Source organism: Marmota marmota, unplaced genomic scaffold (assembly GCF_001458135.2).
Source record: "Marmota marmota marmota unplaced genomic scaffold, marMar, whole genome shotgun sequence".
In the NCBI taxonomy this organism is placed as follows: domain Eukaryota; kingdom Metazoa; phylum Chordata; class Mammalia; order Rodentia; family Sciuridae; genus Marmota; species Marmota marmota.
In genome coordinates, this window is record NW_025999942.1 from 12,982,646 (window position 1) to 13,004,664 (window position 22,019).

Sequence of the window (22,019 nt, forward strand, 5' to 3'; positions counted from 1 at the left end):
TTTCTGGTTGCTTTGACACTACCACAGTCTCTGTTCCATAGGCTGTGATTGGTGTGGGTTTTTTTCCCCATTTTTGAGGATTGAACCTGGGGCCTCACGCATGGTAGGCACATGCAGTCTACCACTAAGTTACATCCCCAGCCCAAGGAATTTTGTTTTTATACTAGCAAATTAGCAATACCACACATTAAGAGGAAAGCTGATATTCAACCTTACAACTTTTGTCCCATGTATATACAATTATAATGTGCACTATGATTATAGCTTCATCTCCAATCTCTCTTGCCAAGGAGGGTATAAGCCATCTAAGAAATTAAAGTCTGGAATAATTAGTGAAGAACAAAAGACAATGTCAGAAAGACAGTTTCAAAAAAGGCGGAGCCCCTGATAGGTCCATTCAACACAGGAGCCAAAAAAATCAGTTCATACTTTACTGTGTGTTTGAGAGATCAAGAAATGGTGGGAATATAGAAACAAAAAATACCATCAATTTTGGTACTTGTTTCAGTGCTTCACTCTAAATAGCTAGAAAAGAGATGAATCTTTTGATTTGCTGCCTAGAGGGAGGAATAGTTACGCAAATCAGCACTATCGCTAACTACAAGGCAAGAACCCTACATTATTAAGGGAATTGACTTGGAGTCTTTAAAAGCTGGTAATTGCTGTCAGGACCCTTGGATATCTATCGGGTTCTTGCATGGGCACAGGGTGAGAAGGCAGGAGCACTGATGCCAGGAAATGTAGAAGTGCTCTCTGGCCCTGCCTGCCTCCATTCTGAATTATCAATATTGGGCATCTTGGCTCTATGCCCAAAAGGGTGCTCAGCACTATGGGTAAAAACCATTCAGCAAACCATTATCTATACTGTGATAATTTCAGTCCAAATGGGAGAGTAGGGTGCAAACAGTTACTCAGCAACAGGCAAAACTTAAAATCAGTTAATATCCACTCCGTGGTTCCCAGCAGAGCACAAAATCTTCAGAGCCAGCTGGCTCACATCTAGAAATATAAAGAGGCATCTGGCTCATGTAGAAATATCGGGAAAAATTTCAATGAAGAAAAAGAATAGTGAGAGGAAATGGGGAGAGGATGTTCCAATTATAAAGAACAGCACAGGCAAGTTTCCAAGTATTTGCCCTATTTTAGCTGTGAATGTCTCCTCAATTTCCTGAATCCTTGGGTCACCCTCATTCCTGGTGGTCTGGAAATATCTGCACAATGTGCTTGCCATTCATCACCCAGGCTGTGCATTCCTGTTTTCCCCACATTGTAATTTCTTCCTGGTTTCTTACTGAGACATGGTGTCCCCACATATTACCTCTTGACCCCAGAAGTCTGCTATTCTAGCCTTCCTAGGGGTGTTGTGCAATCAGGGAAACACCTAGGTTCTCAGCTCAGAGAGACTGTAAGAGTGTTTCAGAAGAGAGAAATATCATCACAGTGCCCTTTTCTATGACTGATTAAGGTCACATATAACCAGAACATGTGGCTTGCTTCTCCCCTCCTGCTTGCTGGCAGTTGGAGAAGGCACATCTTCTCCCCCTGCTTAGCTCAGTGAATCCCACACCCGAGGTTCTGACTTCCCATACACCTGACCGAGAGACAGTTGTTTTAACAGTCAAGATCAGCCCAGGACCTCCTTGTAAGGTTCACATTTGGTTGATAAACATTTCAGTAAGTTGTGGTTTTTGTTCAGACATTGATTGACCAGTCTGAAATGACTTGATTTCCTGGTTATTGGAATAAAAATCATTAGTTACCTAGTTTATTTTGCACAATAAGGTTACATGTCAAACTGTATGCAGATTTCACTTGAGTCTTGCACCTTCACAAATCCCCTTCAGGTACACACCCAATAACACTCTTACTGGCTCAGGAAGTTTTCAAATCTGTTAATTGTAGGATTCTGAAATGCATATTTCAAAACTTTCAGATAGCTCTAATTTAGAGCCTTTGACTGTTTATTTATTTATCTATGTATTTATTTATTTTTGTAGTTGTAGATGGACATCATGCCTTCATTTTTATGTGGTGCAGAGGACTGAATCCAGTGCCTCATGCGAGGCAAGCACGCTGCCCCAGAGCTCCAGCTCCAGCCAGAGCTTTTGACTTTGACTCAATCTTCAAGACCTACATGTGAGATGATTCCAGAGGGATCATCTCTACCTGTGGGTGGCCTCAGGTGACTGAAGTCAACTCCACTTAAGTGCAAAAGTCTCCACCCATCTGATTACATGACATATGTAGTGAACACTTTTCCTTTGGATTGCAAAACCTCCAAACAGGCCCAACCATGGCTTAACCCGCATGATCAGACAATGGCCAGAGAAGGAGCACTGCCTACGCCTACTCTAGCCACAGCTCCTACTTAGAGAAATTCACTCTGGTGCTTAGCATACACAGCTTAAAAACCACTCTAAGCCAAGCCACATAGTTTTGGTATGTTAACTTCAAAGTCCTATAGCAGAATCCACAGTTTGAATATATAGAAACCCTCAAAGTCTAGCGTCCCAACTCTGGACTACTACGGACGGAAGACACAGCTAGGAGGCCACGGATGGGTGCTGTCCTGCGCCAAGAAGCTCTGGGCCAGTCTCTGCGCTGCGTCAAGGTCCCCTGGACATTTCCACGTGGAAGCTGCGGCTGCGGCCTGTTAAAGACAGCCAAGTCCAGTTCAAGAAGAATGTACAGAAAAGTATGACGGTGGAGTCCGGCGTGCTTACCTCCTTTTATAAGCAACTAGCGGACCAGATTGAAAGCCACCCTCTCGAGGTCCGATCGCCGCCCCAACTGCACCCTTGGTATTTAGCGCCCTCCCTGGAGGGCGCGGGCACTGCAGCGCTTTTTCGTTGACAAAAAACAAAACAAAACAAAACACCAAAACAAAACAAAACTGGGAAACCGGCGGCCCTCGCTGGGCTTGTTCACACCGACCCTCATCTTCTCCGAGGGTTTCTGAACTGCAGTCCCTTTTCTGACCTTTCTTGCAAGCTTGCGGGAAGGCTTGGCGAGCCTTTTTGAAGGTAGACGTTCTGGTGTTTTCAACGGTAGCTGCCCCTTGCTGAGTTTGTGCCCATGCCTGGGGGACTTTCTAAAGTCCTCACAGATGTTATTAATACCAAACTGCCCATTTTATGTTTCTGGGGAAAACCGGGATAATTGTTTTTGAGAATGAAAATGACGTAACCGTGAGCATAGTGTAGTTTCACTCTTTTTATTAACGTAGATGATACTCTTCCTCCTGTCACACACATCTTTCATTAACCCAGAGGTTTCTAAAGCTCCACCAGGATCTGGGCAGGCAACTGGACCATCCTGCATTTCTTACAGGTGCACTTTCCAGGCTAGCACCAGCACCACCCTTTCTCTCATGAACAGCTCTTCGCTCCCAAGATTGCAAGAGCCCAGTGCCATGGCCCGCTTCAGAATCCTGTGAGATGGACTGCAGTAGTCATGGGGACACAAGATACCCTCAACATCCGAGGGGCGAGAAATCAGAGGACTCTTCAGAATGAGTGCCTGCTAAGGTGTGGTGGGTTGATGTCCCTGTTGAAGATAAAGCCACACACAGAAGTGGTCAGGACAGAGTTTCATCAGGAACATACTATTGCCGTGGTAAAGAGTCGCATGTGAACTGGACTCGACTTAGGTGTGTACAGAGGTCACTGGATATTTTAACCCAGAATGAGAGAATGGGAGGGGGGCAGAAAGGCTCCATAGAGACAGGGAAGTGAAATGTTGCCAGAAGCAAAAAGGGGAGGGGGGTCCTCTGGACCCCCTCTAGCTTGCTTGCTGGCAGTTACTGATGTAATCCCCTACCCTCCCAGGCCTGCTGTGGTTAACTTTTTGTGTCAACTTGTCTGGAGGCCGGGTACCCAGCCAGCTGGTGAAGCACTATTGCTGGGTGTCTGTGAAAGTGTTTTGGACAGAAGTATCAGAAACAGAGTAGAGATCCTTCCTCACCAATGTGGCAGACACCCATCCAATTTGCTAAAGGCTTAATAGAACCCAGGACAGTGGGAACGCAAAGCTCTCTTTACTTGATATTTTAACCATCTGGTAACCTGGGACACCCAAGCTCCTGTTCTATATCCTGTGCTACATTTGTACTCTGGGGTCTTACTCCAGCAGACCTCCTGGTTCAGAGGTATCACCTGTTGTCCTAGTCTCTGGCTTGCAGCCAGCAGGTGGTAAGACCTATCTGCCTCCATAACTATCTGAGCACATTGTCATAAAAAAATATCCTCATATATGTCCTGCTGGTTCTGTTTCTATGCGGACACTCCAGGAGCACTGTCTCCAAAGAGCCACTCTCTCAGGTACTGGTGACACTGAACAAGGGCTTAGCACAATGTGCACATAGGCTCCTACCATGGCACTGGTTCTTGCAGAAAGAAGGACTTCATTGCAAGATTGACTGGCAGAGAGACCAGGAGCAAAAAGCTCAACTGATCTGCCTCTCCTATCAGGTGGTAGCTGGGGAATTTATAGGAAGGGGGTGTGGAGCTGCTTGTGGCCTGGTGGCCAGAAAGGGAGGTTGTTTCAGGTTCTCTTGCTCGTTGCTCATTTCTTCTGTCCACATGTATGTTTTGGGGGCAGGTAGCATGTTCTGCACTGGGAATTGTGAGTTTGTGATGTCCAAAGGCTTCTGTGCCTATTCATTCTTGAGTTCATCTCTGAGTGGGTGCTGAAGGCTTTTCCTCAAAGACTTCTTGAGCACTTTGGTATTTCAGGAATTCTTGCTGTGTGTGTCCAGGCTTTGTTTGCTCTCAAGGGTGGTTGAGACTTCATCATAGGAATTTGGGGGCATAGTTCAGCCCAGTGACTGTCATGGAGCGGGCCTTGCTGACAGGCTGGGGTCTGACAACTATGCCAGAGTTGGTCAGGACCTGGAGATGCCAAAGTGACCATTGGGGTCTGTCTTGCCTCAGGCACACATCCCTGAGTGTCCAGAGGTTGGCAGCCTCTCTTCCCATGGAAATTTGAACCCAAACAGGAGAGACTCCAAGACATAACCCAGAAGAGGGTGTGGGGCTAAAGGGTAGCCTCCACTGGATTCCACATGTCCCAAGACCTTCCCATGGATGGGAACCTGTGAAAGAGCCCCCTACCCACTGGAGAAGTCTCCTCCTGGTTACTCCCAGTAGGCACAGGGTGCCCCAGACATGTCCTGAAGACAAAAAAGGGAATCCTGTCAGCACTGACGAACCTGGAATAAGCCAGGCACAGAAAAACCAATGCTTTATTTCATTTATACATGGACTAAAGAAGAGTGGACTAGAATGGTGGCTTCCAGTGCTGAGGGCTGGGGAAGTGGGGAGGTGATGACCAATGGGATCTGTTTCAGTAGTACGGACAAGTCAGTTCTGAAATCACTGTAGAGCACACTGCTGATAGCTATATACTATACTGCAAGCTTACAATTTCTAACACAGTAGATCTTACATTCAGTTCCTACAAAAAAGAAAACAAAACCCAGACAAAGCCCCAATAATAATGATTAAGAAGGCACTTCTGGAGGACACTTCTGGAGGAGAGGGACATGCATATGGCTCTGATGGTGGGGATGATTCCATTGGTGCTTACTTATCCCCACCCAATCACAGCAAGCTGTGTGCATTAAATATACACAACTGTCATACCATATCTCAATAAACTGTCAATCATGTCTCAATAAAGTGTTTTAAATAAAAATAAGAATAAAGAATAGGAAATTTTATCATTTTGTGAGTTGTCAGGGATGAATGCACAGAACTCTAAGAGGCAGATTTTGGTAGTTTGTGCTTGTTGTTCTGAATGATTTGTTCGACGACCAGGTTGGAAAATATAAGGGTGCAAGAGATTGTGCATTTCAATCGGGAGCTATATGTGGAGCCAGGGCTGAGATTAGATTCCTCACCAGTCAGGGGACCTGTCTTTGCCTGGTCTGGGAGAGCCAGCTGGGTTGGGTCACTGCATGGGGCTGGGATGCTGGGAGAGGCAACGAGGCCTCTAGGTAGGGCCCCAGGAAGTTGAGCTGAGGTCACTAAGTAGCCAGGGGCAGGGAGCTGTCCTTGGCACTCCTGGGCTTAGGGGCTGGAGATGCCTCATTGGACTGTTCTCCTCTTGGGAGCCATTTATGACTGCTGAAGAAACCTAGGCACATCTCTGAAGCAGAAACTCCACCTCAGTGATCAGCTGTTTCTAACTTGTAGCGGTGGCGCTACCTACAGAAAGATCTTCTGTGTTCTGATTCTTAGGTCCCAGATGCCTGACTGTCCCAACAAGAGCTGAGTTGCACCCAACTCTGCAGAATGGGCATGTGGTTGATGCTGAGGGTCTGGAGTGACAGGTAGGGCGGACTGACTCAGGTAGCAGGACCATTCCCATGGCTTTCCAGGACGCTGCTGCCCCCGTATGGACATTCACGGGAGCACTACACAGCAAAGGCTGTGTGTCCAGAGTTAGAGCACTTTCCTACCAGGAGCAAGGCCTGGTTGCATCCAGCACACCCACCCTGCCCACACAACTGAAGAGAGAGGTGTGCAGAAGAAGAACGAGCAGTCGTGGCAAAGGACGAGGAGGAGTAACCATCTGCTTGATGGAGCGTTGTTTGGATCCATCTCACAGCGGAGAATTCTGTAGCTCACATAGCAGCAGCACCCCACCCCTCCCAAGTCTTTGTGACACTGCAGGTTTCTGTCAGCACAGGCAAATCTTCTCACAATGGGGGATCCCTGTCAGTGTTTGCACAGATGAGTGTCACCAGGGTTACTCCAGGACACAAGGAGACAGCAGCCCACTGGGACAGCACATAGCCCAGAGGGCTCCCTGAGGGACATGGGAGGGATGCTGTGGACTGAGGTCAGACCTTCCCCATGTGCAGCCCCTAGATATGTCCTGGGGTGGGAAGGAGAGGAGAGTCCTCAGAGGTGGAGCAGGTGTGTGGTGGTGGACACAGGCCTTGAGAAGATGCTGGGCACCCTGGGGCAGGAAGAAGTGGCCAGGGGCAGATGAAGAACGTTGCTGGATTTGTAAGTTCAAACATCACTTCCTGGGAAGTGCATATTGAAAGGACAGTGGGAGAGCATTGCATCCGTGTTAGAATGGCCCAAATCCAGAACTCTGACACCACCCAGTACTGGGGAGGATGGGGACAGTAGGAACTCTCATTCACTGGTGGAAGGATTCAAAATGGTGTAGCCACTGTGGGGGGCAATTTGGCCATTTCTTAGAGAGCCAAGCACCATGCTCCTTGGTGATTACCAGATGACCTGAAAACTTACCCACACGGATATCTGCACACAGATGTTCACAGAAACTTTCTTAATAATGTCAAAGTTCCAAAGCAACCAGGATGTCCTTTGGTAGGTGAATGGAAAAGCTGGGTGCATCTGATAATGGAGCATTCTTTCAGCACTCAGAGTGGTGGCCTTGGAGCATAAGAAGATGGGTGGGGCACCCAAGGCATGGCTAAGGGAGAAAGCTGCTGGAGAGGCTGCAAACTGCCAGGGCCAGTGTTGGTCAAGAGCCAGCGGGTCGTGGGAAGATTAGTGGTTGCCAGGGGCTGACAGAGTGGGAGAGATGAGTGGGTGGAGTGCATGGTGCTGCATGGCACTGCGTGCTGCAAGGTCACAGAGTGCCCAGCTCTTGGAAGGAGCTCTGTGGCCAACTATGGACCATGTGCAGTGCAGGCTTACTGACCCTGACAGAAGGACACTCTGCTGGGAGCTGAACCATGGAGGAGGCTATGCACACGTAGGGACAAGGGGTGCATAGGGCTCTCTGTACCTTTTCCTCACCTTGCTGCAAACCTAAAACTGCTCTGAAGATCTTAGGAAATGAGAAATGTGAGGTATCTTGATGATGGTGGGAATGTTGACACCTTCAGTTGGGGTATTGTTGTATAGTTCTGCAAGATGCTAAAGGACACAGGGGGTCTCTGTATTATTTCTTACAACTGCAAGTCAATTTTTAATTACCTCAAAATACAGAGTTTAGTTTTAAAAGTCTCCTCTGGCTGCAGTGGCAAAACCCACAATCTTTCCAACAAAGAAGAAGTACACAGCTGTATTTTAAAAAACGTATTTTGGTGTTTACCTCACACTGTATATGGAAAAATCAAATCACAATGAACCACATGTTAGCTGCAGGGTGGGCTGAACACTCGACCCCCACCCATCTGGTTTCTTATTGCTTGGGTGGGCTGCTGAACACTCAACCCCACTTAAGGCTGAACACTTGACCTCCTCCTGTCTGGTGCAACGGAAACCTACATCAGGCCTTTGCCTGGTTTGGCTGAAGGCAGAAGATGACACCCTTAGCAACTATTGTATGATCCAATCACTGTACCATAAGGCAGCTTGCAGACCCAGAGACCCCATTAGATTTTGGCTATAAAAACTCCCTCCTGCTGGGCCCTTCCCCCACTCACTTTGCGAGCGCACTGCTCTCTCTCTCTCTCTCTCTCTCTCTCTCTCTCTCTCTCTTCCTTCTCCTGTCGATCAGACAATGCCACAATAAAGATCTCTTGGTCGCTTTGAGTGTCATAGTCACTTTCCTTTCACCACAGGCCTAAATGTAAGATCCCAAACTATAACATATCTTGAAGAAAACACAGGGATAAATCTTTGTGACATCAGATTAAATAAGTTTTAAAGAGTACACCAAAAGCAGGTAACTCAACAGAAGAAAGGGGGGTGGGTGGTATTGCCAAGGAAAAACCTGAACAAACGATCTCAGGTCACTCCTCTCTGCTGACCTAGAATTGCTGGGCAGCACACCATGGGCCTCCTGCTGGCTTTGCTGTAGGCCACACCTCTGGAGTGTGGGTTCAAATGATAATGGTTGCTGTGGTTACTTGGGACCTGAGGCCTCTTTTGCTAAAACCCTAACCCCTCATGGTATGGTGCTGTCTGATAGGTGGGAGGAAAGGGCATGGCCTCTCTGTCTTCATATCCTGTGCTTGGTCACCTTTATGTTAGATTCTGCTCTGCTCTGCTCTGCATGTAGACCTGTTGTCCAGAAATGTTCTGCCCTAGACTTGCCCAGGCTCTCTCTCCCTAAACTTCAAGGCTAAAGACACCCCAGCACCATGAGTGAAATCATCAAGCCATGAGAGTGAGAAAGAGGCGGTACAGAGTTCCAGAAAAGAGACACAATTCTCCCTTTTCCAGCCTGCTGCTGCCTGCCATTCCTGTCCTGGACCTGTGCCCCTTGACACCTGGAGCCATCAGCCTACCTTTTCCTGCCATTCCTGCACCTGTGGCCCTGGGCACCTGGAGCCATTAGCCAGTCCCTCCCTTCCTGCACCTGTGGCCTTCCACACCTGCAGCTGAGCAGCTAATTGGTTAGCAGAGCACTTTCTTCTCCACTCTCTGGCCGCTAACGCCCTTCCTGTTCTCCAATGCTAGTGTCTGAGACATTGATTTTAATGTGAGATGAACCTCCAAGGTGAGTTTGGTAACGAAAGGGCTTTTGCCATTTTTTTTCAGTATATGGTGCAATTTTATTTTATTTTTCCAGATGTATTTAGGTACAATTGGCAAGGAAAGATTATATATGGGGGGAATCAAGGGAAGAATGGAGGAACTTTGGATTGGGCAAAGGGGTGTGAGGGGAGGGGACAGAGTATGGGGGTGGGAAAGACGTGGAATGAGACAGACATTATTACCCTATGTATGGGTATCACTGCACGAATGGAATGACTCTACAACGAGAGAAATGAAAAGTTGTGCTCCATTTGTGTACAATGAGTTGAAATGCATTCTGCTGTCATCTATAATTAATTAGAACAAATTAAAAAATAAAAAATTGTATATATTTAAAATACACACACTAATGATTTGATGTATATGTATATATTTATATGTATAATTATGAAATGATTATCACAAACTAATTAACATACCTATCACATCACACAGTTCTAAGATATACTTTCTTGGCAAATTTTGAGGACACAATACATTGTTATTAACCAGGGTCATTGTGCAGCATTATGTTAGGCCACCAGAGCAGTGGTCAGTTTTCATTGCTTTAACAAAATACCTGAGATAGACAACTGAAATGGTGTCAGAGGTCTTTGTCATGGTCACCGGCTCCATCATGTGGCTTGTGGTGAGGCAGCACATCATGGCCAGAGGACATGGTGGAGCAAGACTGCTGAGCTTGGATCAGGACGGAGAGAGAGTGGCAGCATGGGGACAAGAGGCAGCCTTCCAGGCACACCCCGTGATCTGCTCCATCCGCGAGGCCATCTCCTGTGGTGCCACACCTCCCAGTAGTCCACTGTCAGGAGGCCATGCACAGGCCCACCCAGGCGAGGCCCCAGGCCTCATGGCCCACCTTGCACACTGCCACAGGGGAGCAGCCTTCCACACAGGGACTTTGGGGGACAGTCCCAGTCCAGACCATGATAAGAGCTTCTGCATTTTATAACTGAAAGTTTATACTCTTGCACCAACACCTTCCCTTTCCCTCCCCAGCCCACCTTTCTAGATGAATAATTAAGGAAACAAAAAGACAAGCCACAGTGTGCCAGAACATTTTACAGAACACAGATTCAGTGAAGGGCTCGTATGCAGAACACATGAGGAGTTCTTATAATCTGGTCATGCAGAAACAGAACCCAGTGCTAAGCCATGGGCAGATAACGGAAGCAGACATCCTGCTGAGAGGATATATGGATCTTCATAAGCACAGGAACAAGCCCTCAGACCTGATGTCAATAGAGGAAACAAACCACATTCCCACTGAGGACCAAATCACACATGCAGCATCTCAGGTAAAGTTAGGGTCGAGATCCGGGCCACCATGACTGCAGTGCAGGCAGGAATCAGAGCACGCAGGACTCTGGTGCCTGCTAGTGAAAAGGTAAGGCCCTGCACCCATGCTGGAAAACAGCGTGGCCACCTCCTGTCAAATTAAATGTCAACTGTCATCTCCTGAGTATTTGAGAGAAGTGAAGCATGAATCTGCATAGAAACCTGTATGTGGACCTGTGACGCCGTTACTTACCATACCCAATGGCTGATGGCAACTCAAAAAACTACTCAGTGATGAATGTGATGGATTTTATTCTGCAACAGGCAACAGCATGGGTGAATCTCAAGGGCTATGTTGAGGGAGGGAAGTTGTTATGTTGTGGACAGGGTTTGAGTGTGACGCCAGGGGTCACGTGCTAGAAGCTTGGCTCCAGGGTGGGAGCCAGGAGGTGAGAGGTCCTTGGAGAGGTGGGGCCTGGTGGAAGATGCTGAGGTCCTTGGGCTAAGCCCTCAGAAGGGAAAATGGGTGCTTGCACTGACCTAGCCCCACAAGAGCAAGTTGCCATTGGAGAGCGGCCAGCCTGCCCTTCCCACAGGGTTCCTGTCTCAGGAGCCTCTCTCCTCTCACATGGCTCCTGGTATGATGCTGTAACATGGAACATGGATGTCAGGTGTGTTCTTTGTCTCATGAATTCAAAGAATGAAATCCACAGACACAAGGGTGAGAGAAAATTAACAGGATTTATTAGGGAAATAGGAAGCAAGCAGGGCTCCAAAAGGGGAGGGGTCCCAAGAGAGGGGTGTCCACAGATGTCGGCTATCTGGGCTGGTTTTCTGGGCTGGTCTGTCCTTATAGATGATTGGTGGAATAGAGGATTCAGAAAGGGGGCAATCAACTCTATTTTGCCTTCTTCAGCAAATCTGGAGAAAAGTGTTCTCTAAGCCTTAATCAGCACATGAATTGGAGTGAGGCTCTGTTGCAGGAGAAAGTACCATTGATGGCTGGTCCTGTCTAGGGGCTAAGGAGCTATCCTTGAGGCTACAAGTAGCTGGAGTCAGAAGCTCAACTTCCCAATTCTCTCTTCCCCCTTTTCTTCTCCAAGACCTTTTTCCTGGCTGCCTGTGGGTGGTCTTTCTTTCTGTCTCAATGCCACCCACCAAGATAGAATGAGGCCAGAGAGTCCCCCAGAGCCAGCACCATGCTGTGTGGACCTCCGTCTCTGCACTGAGAGCTTCAGGAGCCTCTTATTTACAAGTCTCGCAGCCACAGGTGTCTTGTATGACAGGGGACAGTGGACTTCCATGGGAGTCCAATGGACAAACGCAGGGTCTGCTTCCATGAAATTCCAGCATGGGGTGAAGGGAACACCACGTAGCTGTGCCAGAAAAATCAGGAAAACTGGTGGATGAATGATGTCACTAAATGTAATGGATATTCCAAAGTGAGACCAAAGATAATTAAAAGACAACTAGAGCTGTGGAGGGCAGATCAGGACTGGCAGGGGTGGGAGTGGAAGAGGGGCTCTATTTCTACCAGACTTGAGGAAATGTCTAATCTCTTGATGGTGCCATAGCATCAGTGTATGCTGTGACCAAATCCACTAGCATGTGCCCTTAGAACCAGCACACTCACTGCATACAAGCATCACACTCATAAGAGAAGAACATTGTTAAGAAAGGCTTTACCCTGAGGTCGAGTGAGAGGGCTATGAGGAGGGCAGGGAGATGGACTTTTATGTCACCCTTCCTATTCCTGTCCATACAAATCCTGGCCTCTCCCAAAGGCTGAGTCTGGACCCCTGCTTCCCTGGACTGTCTGGCCTCTCCACTGGTAATCCACGTCTGTGCTCTGGATTACAAACCTAGAGCACTAGGAGTTCCTTTTTTGTGTGTGAAGAACTTGTGTCTCAAAACATCTACAGATCCCTTCAGGGCCCTTGCTCACTACACGTCCCTGCCATTCTGAGGAGGTGCCAACACGTGGAACGGTGTGCCAATCATCTGGCCAGAACTCTGGGTGGACTCAGGACCCCCAAACATGTCCAGGTCCTGACCCCTGGCTTCTGAGAACAGGACTTCATCTGCAAACGTCTTTGCAGAAGTAATGAAGGCAGGAACCTCAACAAGAGATGACCCTGCATGAGGTGAGTCCTAATGCCAACAACACATGTCCTTTTGAGAGAAAGGCCAGGGGATTTGAAACACAGGGAGAAGTCAGTGGTGTGACGAAAGAGGCAGCGCTCGGAGCAGCAGTTCTATGAGGCAAGGAAGACTGGCAGCCCCAGAAGCTGCAAATGAGCCCAGCCTGGATTCTCTTCATAGCCTCCAGGGGAAACCAGCTCTGTTGACCCTTGATTTCAAAGCTGGGCTTCAGAACTGGGAAGAACAGACCCTGTTTTGAGCCCCGTGTCTGGCTCTGCAGCAGCCCCAGGGCACACGGCAGGCCTCCTACAGTGGGCTGGGCTCCAAAAACTCACCCCCCACTGCTGCCTGGTGGGCTTTGCCACTGGCAGCAGGAGGAGGGTCATGGCTAGACACAGTCGAGCCTGTCCCTCTCAGGGCCACCCAGCAGCATGGCACCTGGCCAGACTGCATTTCCACCGGTCTGGGTGTCCTGAGCAGCACCTCTGTGCCTTCCTTTGTTCTCTCTCCCCTCTGCCCTCAGCCATGGTAGTTGGCAGCTCGTTCCTCCCATGTTTCCTTGTTTCTGATCTCCTGGGTTCTTCAGTGCCTCATTGACACTTGCTTCTAGTCTACTCTCTCTGCCAAATGGCTTATGTGGTTCCAGTCCTGGCTGAATGCTGACCAATGCCCAGGAATCTTTGGCTTGTTCTGACTTCTCACAGAGAGGGAGGACGGGACTTGAGGTAGACCAGATGTCTGAGTGATTGCTGTAGGGAGCAGAGGTGAGGAGGGAGAGGTGGAAGAGAGGAGAGGAGGAGAAGGAGAGAAGAATGGCCAAGATGATGAAGAAGGAGGAGGGGGAGGACAGGAGGGGAAGGCTGGCAGTTACTGTGTGACTACTACCTGTCCAACACGAGCTGGATATTTTACATATGCCCCCGGGTACGTGGCAGAAGTAGACAATGCTGAGCTGATAATGGTGTGGTTTTATCACAGCAGAGCTGCCATCACAAAGTTTGCAGATGGAGTGATTTACACAGCAGAAAGCCCTTTCCTCTCACTTCCAGAGGCTGAGGTCTGAGACCGGGTGTGGGCAGCTTGGTTCCTTCTGAGGCCAGATCGGTGGCTTGTGAGAGCGCCTGTCTGAGTCCTCACAGGCTTTCCCCTGCGTGTGCCTGGGTCCCGATCTCTTCTCACAGGAACATCAGATCTGTGACATCAGGGCCACTCACATGAAGGCACTGATTTCCTCTTGAAGGCCCATCTGCAAGGGCAGTCACATTCTGAGGTCCTGGGCTTAGGAGTTAAGCATAGGGATTTGGGAAGGGCAGCAAGCCAGCCCTGACACTGCCCTCATGCACACAGAATCTGATTGATGTCACCAGGAGGCAGAAGCCAGGGCTCATGGGTGCTGTTCTCCCTCAGCAGAAGTCTCCGGGACCTCTGGGGGAAAGGACAGGCTTCCAGGGGGGGCTTGTGTCTTCCTGGGTCTCTCTGGCCACTGAGTAGATGGTCAGGGGTCTAGGATCATGGGTCCAGAGGCAGAAGAATGGCTGCAGGGGGACAGAAAAAGATAGTCCAGAGAACCTGTAGACCAGGGACCCCTTGGTGGCATTGTAGAAGGAAATCTCCCCTGCGTCCCAGTCTAGGAGGATGCCCAGCTGTCGGAGGGGCTGGGAAGGAGAGAGGCGAGTCCTTGGATAGGAGAGAGCCCAGAATCTCTTCTTATATAACTCCACTGCCCAGAGGCCATGCTGGGGGGATTTGGGAATCCAGCCTTCTCGACCTAAGTTCTCCAGGCAAACCCCCAGAATCCAGGCCTGTCTGTCTCCCACCTCAACTTCCCAGTAGTATCTCCCAGCCGAGAACCGCTCTTGGGCCAGGACACAGGGGTCCTGGTCAAATCTCTTGGAGTTGGGGAGCAGGTACTGGTCAAAGATCAGCCTCTTCACACTTTTCTGATCCTCTGACACCATGAGTTTGGGACTTGCTGTGTCAGGGTCCAGTGAGGGGCTCACTGTGGAAAGAGGAGAGGGTCAGTGGGTCTGCACCCTATGTTCCTTGCAGACCAGGGCTCCCAGGGTTGTTTCCTACATCAGGGTGTCCCCTGCTCTAGAATCCCACTACTGTCCCAGTCCTGTGCCAAAAGCCTGTCCAAACAGCCTGTTCCCTGGCAGAGGAGCACACCAGACTGGGAGGCAGAGCCGAAGGGTTCCTGGGAGCTGTGGGCACGACTACACCCAGTGTGGCCCTGCTAGTTCCCAACATGTGCCCTGGGCTTCCTTTGTGGCTAGTGTCTGTGTGTGAATGACAGAGATGGAGAGAGAGACAGGAATGCAGAGATAGTGAGAGGGACAGAGACGGCAATGCAGAGATAGTGAGAGAGACAGAGATGGTAATGCAGAGACAGAGACAGCAATGCAGAGAAGTGAGAGAGAATGCAATACACCAAAACCTGAATACTAACATGGATACAATATTATTAAACGCCATCATGAAATCTGCGGGACATCCTCAGTTCCCAGATGTCTCCAGTCCTCCAATCACTCTCTGATGCCCAGCAGCCTTGGCTCTCCCTTCCCACCTCTCTGCTCTTCAGTCCTCACTAAGGAGATTGTGCCCGGAGATGGAAGGTCACTGTTTCTCCACTGTCATGGTAATGGCCTCCCCTGGGTGCCCAGTCTTAAAAAAACAGCCTCCTCCCAGCACCTGCCACATGCAGGATGCCTTTGTCAGCACACCTCCCTCTCCCAGGAGCTCAGAAAGGAACTAAGGTCTCCTGGGGCAGCTAAAGTCTGACTTATAAGGATGTGGCATCAGCAGTTGACACAGTGCTTCTGCTCTCTGGAGCAGACGTAAGCATCTCTTATAGACACATGAATGCACACACATACACACACACACAAACATCCAGAAATACATTCACAGACATAAGCATGCACCTCACAGATACATACACACATGCACATGCATACACAACACACATACACATACCACACAAATGTACACACACATGCATATACACTGACACATCAAGACAGTGCACACAAGCACACAGATGAAATTGGATGCACATGCATGGACACGTCGTGCATTCACACGTACATATGTGCACCTTCATAACACATGCATGCACACATGATTGCAAAGGCATGCACTCACATGCATGACCCACTCATGCAGGTACCAATGTGAACACATATGTGCAAACACACAAACCAAAGACATGCATCACACATGAACACACTCGCCTGCATGCACATATGTGTGCACAAACACACAAGCACACATGAAAACTGCACACACAGGCACTAATGCTTGTACACATGCATATACACACATGTGTGGACACACATATATGTATACACTCATGCACAGACATGGTGGTCTGTGTATACATGTGGGGATGAACATCAGAAAGCAGACAGAAGCCAGAGATGTCCTCATGTGTGTCCCTCTCTCACCACCCCCTTGGAATTTCTTATTTCTGTCGTGTGAGAGTGGGTGAGGGTCAGAAAACAAGACCCATAAGCTACTAAGAATCCTACCCTTTTCTTTTTCTTTGAGACTAGCTTTGATTTCAGGGTCTCCTGGTGTCACTAGTCATTTTTCATCCGTGCCAGATGGGCTCAGGTCTGTGCTTCTGGGTCTTCTCCCTGTGGGGAGCTGGTCAGGGGTGGATCTTTGGTCTACAAATGCATGAGGTTTGGAGGCTGTACCTGAAGTCACACTCTCTAACCCACAGGGAAACAAAAAGACCCTATACTGTGGGGCCCTGCTTATGAAATGGGGCTGAACTTGTGTACTGCAGCCTCTAGTCTGCCTCACAGGGCTCCTCTCAGAGTGTCACTGGAGATGAGAGCTGGAGACTGTGCCTGGTGCCTAGTGACACGACAGGGAGGCATTCACTGCCAAGGACCACTGTCCACAGCCTCCCTTCAGCCTTCCCCAGTCTGTCATGACACAGCCTTGACAGCCAGCAAGGGGACAATCTCTACTTCCAACACAGGAGCCTGAGGCTAGGGACAGGTTCCCCAGGCCCCGAGTGAGCTTTCAGCTTCCAGAACTGGGAGCTAAGGAAACCTCTTTTCTTCATATATCACCCAGCCTTGGGTATTTGGGAAGACCAACCAGGCTGCCCGGATTATGTAGTGAAGACTCCTTCAGAGATAAGGGTTTCCACTGTGTGGATCATATGGGTAGCTCTGGAGTTGGGATCCCTACTGATCATTCTGTTCCTGCTGGGTTTGAGGACAGACAGCCTCTGCTCTGGGCTGCGTGTTGAGGCCCCGTGCTTGAGGGGCATCACGTGTCCTGCTAAGCCTCCTACTCACCGTGGGATAGCTCAGCCTTGGTACTGCTGGCTTGTGACCTCTGTGCTGTTTCTTCTTGCTCTGTTTCTTCTAGCAGTGTCTGGGAACTTTTCTTTTGCTGCTTCCCTAAACAGCAGAGTACTCCAGAGACCAGGAATCCCAGAGCAGCGAGGGCCAGAGACAGAGCTAGTTGCCACTCTGTGAGAGGAGACCTGGAGAGGGGAGCTGAGGACATAGGAACTGAGAACAGAAGTTCTGTATTAGCGTACATGGTGCTGAGGTCAGAATGGGGGGGGGCTCTCCATGAGTGATCCCAGATGTAAATTGTGGGTGCCGGGTGGTAATGAAATCTGCTCTGGGGCAGGACTTTTGTATTGAGAAAGCTACACATGTTGGGGGTATATGGAAGAGCTATGCACTTTCTGCTCACCTTTGCTGTGAGCTAAAACTGCTCTAAAAATAGCCCATTTTGTAAAGAGTTAAGAATTACAAAAACAACATGGGGGTGAAACTTATTGTTTCCACATAAATGCAAAGCTCCCCTGGTACTCTCCCTGTACCCCATCTCTGCCCCATCCTCAGCAATTACTTAAATCTGCATCCCCAGAGTTCTGCCAGGCTGTGCACAGGGACCAGTTCCCACCAGATCTTACTTGGAACCCTGGAGTCCTGGCACAGGTCTCAGTACTGTGCTGTCAGGGCTGAACAGACACTCACCAGGTAGCCAGCTCTCAGCCCCCTTCCTCTTGGGGAGGAGGGGGTTGGAAATGGAGCAGGACAGACCCTGCACAGCCCCATTCTGGACGGTCACCCTGGATACCACAGCCACGAGGCCCGTGGTGGCCGACAGTGAGAAGTTGGTCACAGCAGGCACTGGCTGTCCTCTGAGGTCTCTCCACTCCACCAAGGGCTCTGGGTACCAGCCCGCTGAGGTGCATTTCACTTGGATACCTGTGCCCTGGTCATCCACCACTTGCACTCTGGGCTTTGAGCCCAGCCCTGGAGGAGAAACATCAGTTGGGACGTTGCCACCACAGCTGCTCCATTAAAACACATCTTGAAGACTTTAGTGTGTATTACCAACTGTTCACAAGCCATCACTCCCTGAAGTAAGCGCATCCCTAACAGGTACGCCTTTGTCCTAGATAAAATAGCAGAGTGGGGCAGGGACAGTTCAGCAAGACAGAAGGGGTTCCCGTGTCACACAGGTGAGTGAGTGCAGGGAACAAGAAGGAGCTTGCTGGCCTGCCTCCAAAGAACAGCCCTGAGCCACCCAGGAAAACTGTACCCCAAATGCCTTTGTCCCTCCATGCCCTCCTTCTCAGCCTGCCTCAGCTCCCCCGTCTTTCCCTCTTATCAGTGCAATAATATAGTAAAGAGAAAGATCAGAAAACAGCTGTGCTTCCAGAACTATGTTCCCTGAGAAGCGCAGTGATGTGCAGACCCTTGGGTGGCCTTGCTTGGGACTGTGTGTCCAGCAGGTTCTCAAGCTGTAGGACTCTGGTCACACCGCCAGGATTGGGGCCAGGTGTGAGGAAGCTCCCCAGCAGGGCAGATGGCCACATGCTGCCCTTACCTGCCACCGTCAGCCAGAGTGTGGCCTGGTTGGAGGAAGTGCCCTCCTTGAAGAGGCAGTGATAGGTGCCGTTGTCAAACAGAGTGACGTTATGTATCCTCAGTGTGGCCTCGCCCCTGGCTACATGGTCACTCACAAAGCTCGTCCTTCCCTGATACTCCACCATCTGCTCTTGATGCACGTCCTCCCCATTCCTGTGCACGAGTACAGCTGGGCTGGACTGGTTCCTGTACCACCTCAGCTCCATGCCTTCAGTGCTGATGCTGGGGACCAGTCGACATGACAACTCTGCATCTTCCCCCACCAGGGCCAGCACGGGGGCATGAGGCCCTTGGACTTGGAAATCAGCTCTTCCTTAGGGAGACAGATCCACGAGGATGGGGTCAGGCCTCGTGTAGGGAGATGGTGCTCCCTACCCCACAAGGCCTTTGAGGGTGCAAGTGTCCTCTAAACCCTGCGCTGCAGCAAGGCCTCAGCTGGCCTGTCCCTCCACCCTGGGTCTCAGTGAGACCTCAGCTCGTCCCCACCTGGGAATGTCCCTCCTGGTGCCCTCCAGAGCTGGCAAGGGAGACTTCCTACCATTTCCAGGAGGTGGGAGCTGCAGGAAGAGGAAGGCAACAGTGCAGCACAGTAGAGATGCACGTCCACAGCGTGTCTTTGCCATCCCTGTTGGGGACAGAGACACATGAGGTGGGACGTGCATTGAACGTGGAGGGAGAGAAGCCCCCTTCTCATAGGAAAGAAGGGGAAATTGCCCTGGCAGAGAGAGGTGGTCCATCAGGTCCACATGTAGCCAGCAAGCAGGCCAATGACCCTTTCTCTCATGTCGCCTTCTCGAGATCACCTTCCTCTTGTGTGCGCCCCCTGCAGAATGCCATGGAGATATCCCAGGCCTTATTCTCCTGCTCGTGTGAGGGTTTTCACCCAGTAAGTAGCTCTTTACACCCACCAATCACCAGAAGGTATGTGGAAAAACCCAAATTCCCACCAGGCAAATCTGAGGTCAGATGGATGACAACAGCCCCCCCCCCCGCAAAAGCCCCTTCGCCTGTTGTCCTACAGGACTTCTACAGCTGGGTGCAGGACATGGTCCCTCCTGACAGGAGTTCAGCCACTGTTGCTGGCTATCCTGAACTGACTGGGAGAGCAGGGGTGTGGAAGCCTTCTGTCATCCTGGGCGGATTCTGACACAGCCTCACGGGGTCTGCTCTTATGTCTGGATGAACAGGGAGGCCTGCGAAGTTTGGCTCTTGCCTTGGAGGAAAGCCCATGGGGCTCTGTGCCCCCCAAGCATGGGGAGAGAGTGAGGAGGCAAAGACTCCAGGAGGGCCTTACACAGAGGACACTCACCTTGCTCTGATGCAGCTGTCCTGCTTCCTGGGGACATCTTGGTGACTTTGAGGGGATCAGCCTGGTTCTTGGCAAATCCCAGGCAGGGAGAATGTCTCCAAGTAGTGATCAGAGAGAGAGCCTGGAGATCCCGAGGAAGCGCCAAGCTCCAGAGCTTCTGCAGAGCCCTTATTACTTTTTGCAAAAATAATCAACTGTGCCTTTTTGGCAGCTACAACAGATTGCAACAGGCAGGGGTGTGGCCAAGAGTCCTGAAGGTGGATGAAGATGCTGGTAGCAGGAGATAAGGGAAGAGTCTGAGATCAAGTACGGCCCCTGGAAGATGGCCAGCAGGACCAGCTTGGGGCCACCAGGAGCCCTAAGGAGGGGCTCAGATCGCCAAGGCTGGGAGCCCAGCCAACCTCCAGAGCCAGAGAGTTCAGATAAAGCTCCATGGTTATCTGGAGACCTTCAGAGCTGCCGAGGGCTGCAGTTCCTTCGGGAAAGTTCTCCAGATCATGGTGACCTCGGTCTGATTCTGGCATTGTCCCTGGAGACACCCTTCCTCATTGCTTCCCAGTCGCTGAGACTGTGTGTCCTGGAGTCTGTCCTCCCTGGGCTGCTTGCAGATCTTTCACTGGGTTCCCTTCACCGCTGTAAGGCCTGCCCCCACCCCCTTGTTCTGCCTGTTCTCCCCTCAAGCCTCACACACCCCTGAAAGGTTTGGTGGGAGAAGAGCCACTGGGAAGGCTGCCTGGGCATCGAGGGGGGGCGTATCTGGTTTCACCCAACAGAGGTGTTAGGGGCTCTGAGGTGCTCACTTACTGCTGAGAAAGTCTAAGCCCCTGATGCCTCCCTACCTCCTCAGGAGGAACCTTCTCTTGTAAGTCAGCTGTCCCCTCTCAGGTAGAAACACAAGGATCACACCTTGTTTATGTGGTTCTGTGAGTGGCTCTCACCAGGCAACTTCTCTCACTTGTCCTTCAGAGTTGGGAAGGAGGGCTTGGGTCCTGACCACCTAGAGTGCTCCAGTGCCGTCATTAGGGAGCACAGTAGGGAGGTTCCTATAGTGGAAGCACCAGAGATCCATCAACCCACTCCACATAGGTGTAGAGGACATGGGATGGTATGCCTGAGAGGCACCAGGTTGCCATGCTCCCTGCAGCCCTATTCATGGCAGCCAGACCTAGAAGCAGCCAGGCATCCAGCAGATGGGTGGCTAAAGGAAATGTGGAGACTTCACAGGACAGGAGACACTCATCCATCTAAGAAAGAGGTCCTGTCCTCTGTGTTGACATGGATGGAACCAGAGATCCTCATACCAAGTGACCAGAACTGGCACACAAAACCAGCCCTGCAGGGTCTCAAGCAGACGTGGGAGCTCAGGGCCTAGGGCATCCATTGTGGGGAGAGCAGGGCAGAGGGGTGGGGAGGCACAGTTGGTGCTTAGAAGCTAGCAGAAAGGGTGGTGAATAACTGAGAAGACCTGCTTCCCTGGTTCAAACACGGCACAGCACACACATGCACCCAAACATCACTTGACACCCCAGGGATAAGTGTCACTTTATATACCATTTACAAATTTTACATTTAAGGAAACACAGCGTGCTCCCAAGATTAGCAGAGCAAATTGTGATAGAAGCAGATGTGAAGGGCTAAGTGCCAGCAACATCTAGAGAGACTGGGAACCATTCTTTCTATGGAGTGGAAATCTGTCTGAAGGCCCAGGGAGGGTGCTCCTTGCTGAGCAGGGGCTCACTGTGGTGCAGAGCCTCCAGCAAAAGCTGCCCAGACACAGGTGTCTTAGGTACCAGGCTTGAAGTCCTAAGGCAGGAAGACCACAAACTCATCACCATCATCTGTGGGACTCCATCTCCATGAAGCGATCAGAAGGGGTGAGTCCAGGGAGAAAGAGTTGTGGGGGTGGGGGGT

General features: G+C 50.2%; 1 protein-coding gene across 1 annotated transcript; it reads right to left on the minus strand.

Moving 5' to 3' along the window:
• Nucleotides 1-11,467: 11,467 nt before the first annotated feature.
• LOC107153244 (butyrophilin-like protein 10) lies at nt 11,468-21,217 on the minus strand. Its single transcript, XM_048801396.1, has 7 exons — nt 20,948-21,217; nt 20,109-20,378; nt 19,338-19,424; nt 18,759-19,112; nt 17,900-18,181; nt 17,204-17,422; nt 11,468-14,886 (listed from the first exon to the last, which is right to left on the minus strand). The coding sequence occupies exons 2-7, from the start codon at nt 20,143-20,145 to the stop codon at nt 14,291-14,293; spliced, it is 1,575 nt and encodes a 524-aa protein (XP_048657353.1). The 5' UTR covers nt 20,146-20,378; nt 20,948-21,217; the 3' UTR covers nt 11,468-14,290.
• Between the last annotated feature and the right edge of the window lie 802 nt (nt 21,218-22,019).

What these genes read in the sequence shown, in the direction of transcription:
- LOC107153244 (XM_048801396.1), bottom strand. Translation starts at nt 20,145, where the DNA reads ATGTCCCCAGGAAGCAGGACAGCTGCATCAGAGCAAG. An exon ending in GACAGCTGCATCAGAGCAAG is followed by an intron (nt 19,425 to 20,108) that starts GTGAGTGTCCTC and finishes TGTCCCCAACAG; the next exon opens with GGATGGCAAAGACACGCTGT. An exon ending in GGCTGAGAGCTGGCTACCTG is followed by an intron (nt 17,423 to 17,899) that starts GTGAGTGTCTGT and finishes TTCTGTTCTCAG; the next exon opens with TTCCTATGTCCTCAGCTCCC.